At 41.9% G+C, this 10,375-nt stretch overlaps 1 protein-coding gene across 2 annotated transcripts; it reads left to right on the top strand.

Moving 5' to 3' along the window:
* Positions 1-2,115: 2,115 nt before the first annotated feature.
* On the top strand, positions 2,116-9,386 carry LOC100821716 (transcription factor bHLH133). 2 transcript variants are annotated; one of them, XM_014901689.2, is made up of 9 exons: positions 2,116-2,653; positions 2,836-3,163; positions 3,333-3,410; positions 3,612-3,677; positions 5,340-5,405; positions 6,443-6,520; positions 8,162-8,209; positions 8,519-8,569; positions 8,750-9,386. In XM_014901689.2, the coding sequence occupies exons 1-9, from the start codon at positions 2,358-2,360 to the stop codon at positions 8,909-8,911; spliced, it is 1,173 nt and encodes a 390-aa protein (XP_014757175.1). In that variant the 5' UTR covers positions 2,116-2,357; the 3' UTR covers positions 8,912-9,386. The 2 variants fall into 2 exon arrangements, with proteins under 2 accessions (XP_014757175.1, XP_010234138.1); XM_010235836.3 differs by having other exon boundaries at positions 2,117-2,653; positions 8,522-8,569.
* The last annotated feature ends 989 nt before the right edge of the window (positions 9,387-10,375 follow it).

The following is a 10,375-nucleotide window of genomic DNA, read 5'->3' as shown; positions in this document are numbered from 1 at the left end:
GTCGATTCCATCCCTAAAATCCGCAAGAAGATGGCTCGGTTTTTGACGTCTTTTAGCTTGTGCATCCCCAAGCAGAGAAGAGGAATTAATGTATTTTAATTTAGGAAAAAGCACAAAGGCAACAAATTAAATAAAAGCATGCAGCTGCAGACGATAAGTTTAGCCCTTCTGCTCCTACATAAGCGAAAGCTAGCTATGAATTGAAAAGCCATTTGTCCACAAGGTTAAACTTAGCCCCGAAGCAACTTAACCGCTGCTAGAGTTCAAAAGTTAGGAGTGTTGGTGTCGACTGGATTGTCAGCTTTATTTTTCTCAAGACAAAATACATTCAGGACAGCTGCAAAAGTATCAAAATCACATTGATTACCCCTCAACATATCTACTTCAATTCAGGGTTTTTCCATGCATTCTTATTATTTCATCAGTAAATTTGAACCTTGATGACAGTAGCGGACCCAGGTTTTCAATATTGGATGGGACAAACACCGCGTTTCTAATATTGGGTGGGACAAATACACTGCGGTTCTATATTTTCCTAATTTCTTCTGATAAATTTTACCAACAATAAAGGATTTTAAAAATTATTGGGTGGGGCATGCCCCATCCAATAACCTGACTGGGTCTGCCCTGCTTGATGAAGCAAATTATTCAGAGGCAGGATTCTGAGCCAGAGCAGTAAATATTTACTTGCATATATATAGTCAATTTGTGGTACCAAATTGCATATTTTAGTAAACTTGATTGTAAATCCATATTTGATATTATATCTATACTCAAGTATATGAAAACATTGTAGCCAGAACACCTAAATGTTTAGTAGAACTTGGATAATTATGATAGATGGGTTTGAGGCAAAAAATGTTTGTCTGCATTACTGCCACATACATACATACATACATATAAGAAAGATAAGGCATCTAGTAAAATAAGACAATCATCATGAATAGAAATAGATTGTAATTTATTTATGTTAATCAAGAGTTGGAATTATATGAATCCACATCTAGCGTTGAATTTAAGATGATCTAGGATTAAAAACATAGAAGTACGAAACTGCTCTACAATTTTGTCTTACATTTGTGATTTTGAAATTTCATCTTCCTGATAGTTTTGAATATCCGGGAAAAAATGTAATCGCATTTAAATGATCCCATAATATTTTGAAATATTTCTAAATTTTCCCAAACTTGTTTTTTTTTCCTTTTTATGGTTTTTATATTCTTTTTATTTCCACATGTTTACTTTTTATTTTGTGTTTTAATTGTTTTGTATACATTTTTTATCATTCCATTTTTACTTCCTCCTTGTTCTTTAATATTTTCATCCTTCCTAATTTTTGTTTCATTTTCCCTTCTTTTTTCTAATTCTCCAAATTATCATTTTCTTGGATTTTAGGATAATTCGCAGTTCTTGAATTGTGTTTTGTTGGGTTTATTTTCTAATTACTGAGGAATAATATGCAAGGAAACAAAAAAGTAGGTTCAAATGGTGCTATAATAGTAAAGGTGGCTGAAAAGGCTAGATGATGATATCCACCTTCGACACCGGACACAAACTTATTAGACATAATGATTCGACAATATTAATTTTGTGAACATGCATATCACATCAATAATAAAAATTTACACGTAAGACGCCCATTTCAGCCAACATACGCTGGTTTAGGTTAGAGAGAAAAGGAAACGGTTTGGAGAGTACACGTACTCAAGTTAAGGGTCTAACATTACACTCTAGCCATAATCTAGAGGCTAAAATGTAGTACTTATGTAATACTTGCTTTGTTCCTTTTCCATTGCAAGCCGGCCCGCTTATTCTGCGGCATCACCACCCTTTTTCCAGTAAAAAGAAGTACTGATCGGGCCCAAAATGAAAGGTTTCTACAACTTTTCCAAAAATTAGTAAAAACCTCCTTTAGTATGACCGCTCTTAAAAGTCTGGACGCAACACTACAGCTTTGATCCCTGATCCATTTCTTCACCAAAGCGAAAGTAGGAAACTAAAAGAAAAAAGAGGGGAAGCAGAAAAGAGGCACGGCCCAGAAAAAGAAAACAAGTAAAGGTGGACAGTGAGGAGGTGGTGGCAAAATAAAACACATGGCTTCTTTCCCTAAAAAAAACACACATGGCTTCTTTCAACCTTCTTCCGCTCCACTAGTATAGCTATAGCTCTTCTGCCATGAGATTCCCTTCTCCAAAGGCTCATATGCTTTCTCCTCCCGTCTCTAAAGGTTGACCCCAAGGAGTAAAAGGAGCACCTGCAGAGATCGAGCTAAGAACTCGTGGAGGGTGAGCAAATTAAAGCCAGAGAGCTAGACAGGCACTGAGGAGAGTGAGTGGTGTTTGCATATCAGAGAGAATATGGATAGAGGACTCGTCCACAAATCATCACCTCTAGTGGGGGAGATGGGGGAAGGCCATGGATGGTGGAGCGTGAATAATTTGAGGCCCCCCTTTGAGCAGCACAATCCTGCAGCTTCTCTTTTCTTGCCCTCCACCACCACCACGGCGTCCTCCTCCCCTCTCCATTCTTTCTCCTCTCTGCTGCTCTCGAATCACTACCCGCTGCCTACAACCAGCACTGCACCTTGGCATGACACCAGCAGCAGCAACCAACAAGGCCAGCAGCTCCAGGAGCCATGGAGCCATCTCTTCACGTATGTAACTCTCTCTCTCTCTCTCGCTGTGTGTTTTATAACTCCTTGATCACAGTACTGTTCTTGATTTTTGAAATGAACACACCATATCATTTGGATTCTGTTTTTGATTTTCGAAATAGCTGTTTTAAATTAATTGGTGCATGCAATATTGTAATCGGCGTGGGGTCTATTGTTGATAGATCATCCAGTGGGGGACTAGCAAATGGTGACCAGGACGAGAGGTACAAGAACTGGGAAGGCCAGGCGCTGCTTCAAGCTAGAACCACCGACGGAGAAGCAGCTGACGGGAGCAGCGCCGGCTACATCTACAGCCATGGGAGCAACCCCTCTGGTGATGAAATCCAATTGGCAATGTCCTCTCCGTCTCCGTGGGCAGGAGGTCTCCATCTCCACCATAACACCCAGCTGCATCAATCAGCCTCCTCCCCAAGGTCTTCCTCCATCACCTCCAACACTTCCCTCGGAAGCAACATGCTGGAGTTCTCAAACAACGGCTCGCCACGTGAGGTATATCATTAATTCGAGATGAAATGTCAAAGGTGAATTAATTCGATTATTTGGATCTTCTTGCGTGCAAGTTTTACTTGGAAGTATATATTGTACTGTTGATTTTTTTTGTCATAACTAGTTAAGCTGGCATTGAAAGCTTAATTTGTAACTTCGGTGTTTCCTCCAGTGCATCAGCACAGCATCTGGAGCAGCTTTCAAGAAGGCTAGGACCCAAGAACCCTCCCCCCCTCAATCTACCGTTAAGGTTCTCTCTCTCTCCCCCTTTCTCTCTCTCTCTCTCTCTCAGCTGGCATGGGCCATCCATCCAGAGCAAGCTAGCATTGAAGCATGCATGCATGCTGAAATGGACAGGCATGGAATCATTGTGGGGTGAGAGGGAAGGGAAGATAGGTAGGGGATGGGATGATGGCATTTTAAGTATCTTTTGCTTCTTCTTTTGCTTCAGGTGAGGAAGGAAAAGCTAGGGGATAGAATAACTGCCCTTCACCAGCTTGTCTCCCCGTTTGGGAAGGTATATATCACCTCATATCCTCTTCAGGACTACAAGTTTCACCATATCAGTACAGCCTAGCTAGTCCATACATATTGTGACTAAGAGTATAAATTAATGTATTGACATACTGGAGCTGTACTTATGAAGGTATGATAGAACAATTAACAGTATGACAGATGACCAATCCAATAGATGCGCAACCAGTTAAAATAAACTTACAGGACAATATTGTATGATATGATCCATAATGTATAGCTGAGTAATGTCCTTTCCCCATCTCAGATAAATTGTTAATTATCCAACAAACGATTTGATCCTGTTGCGCAAGTTCTACTAATATCAAAATAGCTATATATAGATCGTGTGTTAATTAATCAGTCCATGACATTGTGGACAAGTCAGTCACAAATATAGATAGGTGACCTTACCTTATATTCCCACACTAGCTAGATGATTGAATCAACCTAACAGATGTATGTTTGTTAAATCACTTTTCTACTCTAAGTAGATGAGCTTGTTCTCACATATATAAAAGTGCTTATTTGTGCATAAGTCTCCAAGATTATGTTTAATTTTAAGTTAAGATACCTAGGTTAATGAATTAGGTAACCTTAAAAAACCTTGCTATATATGTTAGCTTATATATGCATGATAGATATGGTTTTGCAACTGACCTAATAAGATTATTATTTTTCTTAGTTTATATTATCATTAGGAAAATATAATGTGGCATAGTCAATGTGGTGGTTAATTATCTTATACCATCTTTTTGGTGGGTTATTAGCTTAATCCTAGGTTAGAGGTTAAAAGTCCTTGTAAAGGTTTAAACCCTTGAAGGTGAACCAAATGGAGCCTAAAACATTTCCATTAAAGTAGATATACAACAATTTCCCAGCCGTCTTCGATCTTGAGAAATAAAGTCTTGTTCGGTGTAAACAAAGTTCCACGACATTCATTTGGGGGAGGGGACTCCATCTGCGCAATCAAAAACTCCAGGATGATAGTGTTGACCCAAAGTTCATTTTTTTTTTGTCTTGAGTGTCATGGGGCGGGCAGTCTCTCACCTTCAACCGGCTTGCTTTTAAAGGAAGATAGCCCCACATTTTCCATGCCACTTAAAATTTGTCAGCTTCAACCGAGTCCCTGTCAAAGGGAGATAGCACCGCATTTTATGTGCCATTTAATATCAAATTTGAAACAAACATGCATTTTGGCCAACACATTTTCACAATGGTGTGTGTGTGCTCAATCACCTTGTGTCACGTGTGACATGTAGTCCGGTCTCCTTGTTTCATCAGTCTACATAAATCTCTCTTTTTTTCTAATTATCTTAACTAATAGGCAAGCGCCTACCTCGTCAAAAATATAAATTCTGAGTGTGAATTCAATGGACTAGGATGAAGATATACATTTTTTCGTCCTTTTTTCTAAAAGAAAATGACTAGTAACTTTTGTATATAATCTTCAAAAATCAGAGAGTTCAAATTTTAAGCTTCACAGCATTCTTCAAATGGAAGTACATATACATATGCATGCATGGCAGACTATACTCCTCGAGGTATTAACTGTCTTGTTTTTAGTTGTGATGCTGGAGTAGTCTATGTAAAAGAAGATCCATTTGTCCCAGAGAAAAATACAAAAAAGAGATCCTGACATGGGCTAACCTCTCTTTTTTGCCAGACTGACACGGCGTCTGTACTCCTTGAAGCCATTGGGTACATCAGATTCCTACACGGTCAAATTGAGGTGACTCCCTCCCTCCCCCTCCCTCTCTCTCTCTCTCTCCCTCTTCCTTCCATGCATGCAGGCATGCGTGCCCATACAAGGGCTAGCTAGCTCGCTCTCAAACAGTACATCCATGATCCATGCATCACACACATAAAGCATCCACACATGCAATTGTTCCTTGTTACTTTTTTCATACTTTCTGGAGATAGCTCCATTGTTGTCGACCCTCGAGCTAGCTACTTTACGTTTCTAAGGTCTACAGTGACCTTTATTTCCATCTCCATGAAACGATACACATTTACACAAGGTTGCATGCAGCGGCATATCTCTGCTGCAAATCCATAAACGAAACGACATTTGATTTATTACTGTAAGTACCACATGCGCGCAAATGTAGTGATAGATGGATGAGATGCACGAGGAACCGGGCAAGTGAAAACAAAAAGAGGCGGCTGGTGTGCGTGTGAGCGTGTCGTACGTGCTGTGCTGCTAAAGCTGCCTAGCTAGGCTTCTTGCATGCATGCGTTAGCTAGTCTGGTCGAGGCGGTGCAAATCTTTTTAGCTACAGTGCTCATGTCTTTTTGTAAAGGAGCCAGTGCAGACTGTTCCTCAGCCTTCCCTCGATCTCCCCATTTACACACACATCTATACAGGTTTTCCTAAACACTTAGGAGGATCTTGAAATCACAGAAATAGAAAAAGTAAAGTCATCTCAATACTTAGAAATTTTAAATGATGTCTCACCTAATGTGCAGAATTCATAGGAATTAAATAGAAAAAGTAAAGTCATCTCAATACTTAGAAATTTTAAATGATGTCTCACCTAATGTGCAGAATTCATAGGAATTAGGCCAGTTTGGGATCAATCCTTAGAAATCTAGCACCTCAAATTTTTATGAAACGAGTGCTACACATAGGTAAAAAAAAATTAAGGTTTGAAATCCTGTAAAAATCCTATAAAATTCCTGCAAAGCGATTTTCACTTCTTGCTACGAAATTGAATCCTTTTAATAGATTTGATGGATCTCCTATATATGTATGCTCTTGTGATGCAGGGTCTGAGCTCGCCTTACCAGTTGGGCGGCAGCAATGGAAGCGGAGGATGCTCCAAGCAGCAGCAGCACGAAGCCAGTGTGAGTACCACTACTCATAGCAACTTATTAAAGCTATTAACTAAATTAGTTACCGATTTTTAACCACGTATTCCTTCCCATTCATAAAAATTGTGCCGAGTAGTACTTAAGATACGAGAGCACCAACCTACGAATTGAATTGGCACAGTTGCCCGGCCCGGCCCGGCCCGGCCCACACGCCCCCTGCGTGCACAATTCCCGACGTTATTACTGCTACTGCCTGGCAACGCATGCATGCATGCCCGCCTGCTCGCAGCTAGCTGCAGGTAGTGATCATCATGGCTCATCGTATCTGCGCGCCTTCATGCGCACATCACATCGCATCTTTCCTTTCCACATCTATCTCTCTCTCTCCCGGCCGGGGGCCTCTGTCTCATCTGGAAAATAAGGCTGCCTCGGTCAACATGGGCGAAAGCTATCTCTAAATACTGGCATTTGCGATCGAGTAGTTCCCTTCTTTTTTGACCGGATTGCGATCCAGTAGTTAGATTAGTTTCCCGGCCGGGATTGATTGCATGCAGTGCCAATTAACCTTTGGTTTTAGACTTTATTTAGACCCACCATGGATAAATGCATGGTCCTCTATCTTTAGGGTCGTCTCACTGACTGTCCTTTGATTACTACGCACTCTCTACCACGTCACTTGTTATTAAGGTCTTGTCACGTGAGAATCTGAGTTTGATGGGGAAGCGAAAAGAAAGGAACAAAGACCGGTCCGTTAATTTTTACTCTCTCCATTTCATAATTTTTGTCATTGGTTTTAGTTCAAACAAGAATTATAGAATTGAATGAGTAGCACACAAGTGCAGGCACTCGCACACGGTTTAAATTGTCCATCGCACAAGATACCCCACCCACTATGTGACGGGTATCTGATGTGGAGGAGTCTCTATTAACCGTGTGTGATTATGCACATCACACGCATGAATGTTGTTATCTGGTGAGATTGAGGCCGTTGGGGGGCTAAAAAGGCTAGATCTGTACTAGCAAGTCATTGAAATTTTCAATATGGAGGTACGGTTGATGATTATTGGATAATAAAAGTTCACGGAAATTACTGCACATCATCGATCAGTATTTTTCATGAATAAACTATCACTACAGACAAATACAAATGACAAGTGACAGGTGTTGAAAGCACGTACGTACGTTTGTCAACTACCGTTTGGCATGCACATTTTGTTCCCATCTCAAGTTGTGCAGTGGCACATATATACTTGGGGTATATATGTGTTCTTGGCAGCTATATATATGCTACACATGTTTGTCTTCCTTGCATGTATATACCGGTTACCTACTTGCGCATCCTCCAGTACAGTGCCTTGTGTAGCCCTGCATGTTCTGAGCTCAATAGATTATTCTTTGGTCCATGGATTTACACATGCATGCACCTGGCTAGTTTGCAGAACTGCAGAGAAACAACAAATTAACTATGGTTAGATTAGATTAGCAGCTAATATCTAGCAGAACAAGCACATTAGAAAAGCCTATGGGAATGATTTTATACAAAGCATCATATCTTTGTGAGATCTTTCGATAAAAGTATCAACGGCAGAAGCTTTATGCCTGACGAACCAAAGGCAAATATATTCTTATCGATAAAAAGGTTGCTGATTCCCTTAGACCTGTCATTTTTAATAGGTGCAACAAGGAGAAAGGAACAGCATATTTCCAGAAGACCCTGGCCAGGTATCATAAACTACTCAATTATTTTGGTTAATTAATTACCTTTCTTTTATGGGATCTATACCCCGGCTGATTATCAGTTAAGTAAAGCACAAAGGATGATCCTTTTGTTCCCAAAGTGAGCCTTTAGTTTGTCTAAAGCCTTGCTTTAATTGGCCCATAAAAGCATCCGGGAAAGTTAATCATGCAGGGGCAGTACTTGTCTCTAGCTTTACACCTTTAACTATTTCACTGCAAAACTAGCCATAGCTTTTGTTACTAATCGTACACCGGAGTACCTTTTGACGTGGTTAATCATCCATTTCTTGCCAGCAGCTGTTACATGACAAAGCCACGAGAAAGAGAGGACATTCTGACCTGCAGGTACGCATCTCGACCACTCATCTGCAATTATATGGTCTGAAATTAATTTCATGTACATGGACGACACATCTGCTAGTAATCTGCCGCTTAATTAGCAAGCTAGCTTTAATTTTGATCACTCTTACTGATCGATGTGTATGTATCTTACGTACGTATCTGCTGTGGCAAAAATTTAATTAGGATGGAAGCAGCGGAGAGGAATCAAAGAAGGACTTGAGGAGCAGGGGGTTGTGCCTTGTCCCGGTGAGCTGCACCCTGGACATCGGCGGGGCTGACGCCGGCCCGGCGGACTACTGGACGGCGGCGCCGCCTTTCAACATGGGGTTCGGCCTCGACCGTTAGATTCATGGACCCATCAGATCGAGTGTGGCTGTGTCACCACGGTTAATTCGCCGGCTTGGAGATTTACATACATCACATGCCATGCATTGGGCTGCATAACATCAGGAGCAGTCATCCTGCTGAAAAGATCTTTAAGGCTGGTTCCTCTTGATGCTATGCATGTGCATGCCATGCACAAGCTAGTGAATGATGCATATGCTTGGGTGCATGCAAGCGAGTATATAACTGGTAGTGTGCGTGTGATCTCTTGTCTAGAGATTGATCGATTTGGATGCCTGGAGAAGATATGTCGTCAGAGTCAGACACTATATATAGCTAGTGTTCATGAGATAGCACTGCTTTTGTTAGTCACTCTCTATGTGCACGCAAATGCTTGTAGCCGGCCGTGCCATGAATTGCATGGGTCATGAGTGTGCGATGTGTATGTTTAATTGTCCCATTTAACCACGGTTGATCTAGAATTTCATCTTGTGCACGACTCCTTTTTCCCTCATGATGATCGTATTGTCCAGTTTCACTCGGTTCTCTCCAAAGGAGAGAGACATAAAATGTAGACTATGGTGGCTCTCACTTCTCTCAAGTGCTAAACTCTCTATGAAATTCAGAAGACAATCGAACACACAGAGAGACTCGGGAGATTTTTGTGCAGCGCAACACCTTGCTGCTTTTCGTTTGTTCTATTTATTCTCAACGGAAAGAAACTGCTCCTGAAAAGACTCCCCTACGTGATCGTGCCATCCCACGACCGAGAGAACATCCTACGAGCGATCTACACGCACGGCGCAGCACAACGACGCTGGCTTCGTGCTAAACAGAAAACCGGAAAAACCGGATCACATGAAGACCGATTCCTAATAGCTATGGAAAGACAAGGCACACAACTGCTTATTTAGCTAACAAACTCCCCCTAAGCTAGTTGTTTTGTACCTTCTGAACGCCGAGTCTGCCTCGCAGCTCTTGGAGCTTGACGCGTCCCACTGCCTTCGTCAGAGCATCGGCGACATACTCAACCAAGACCTTTCCAGATTCGAGGCACTCACGTATGAAGTGATACCTCGTCTCGATATGCTTGCTCCGATCATGGAAGACCGGGTTCTTGCACAGCTGAATGGCCGACTTGTTATCTACACGGATCACGGCCACTTCAGGTTCCTTGCCAAACAGCTCTCCGAGCATGCGGCCAAGCCACACGCTCTGGCACGCCGCCGTTGTGGCGGCGATGTATTCAGCCTCGCAGGTGGACAGTGCGACCACCCTTTGCTTCTGTGACTGCCAAGTGATAGGGCAGCCACCCAGAGTGAACACCACGCCTGTAGTGCTCTTGCGATCATCGACATCTCCGGCCATGTTTGCGTCGCTGTAGCCGATCAGGTTGTTGTCGCCGCCGGGCGGCAGTGTAGCAGCAGCCAAACTCCCTGGTTCCCGCGATGTAAAGGAGCAGATGCTTCACAGCAGACAAATGCT

The sequence above is a fragment of the Brachypodium distachyon genome, chromosome 3, assembly GCF_000005505.3.
Source record: "Brachypodium distachyon strain Bd21 chromosome 3, Brachypodium_distachyon_v3.0, whole genome shotgun sequence".
Classification (NCBI taxonomy): Eukaryota; Viridiplantae; Streptophyta; class Magnoliopsida; order Poales; family Poaceae; genus Brachypodium; species Brachypodium distachyon.
Note: the sequence above shows the minus strand (reverse complement) of the source record. Positions and strands in the feature narration are given on the sequence as shown.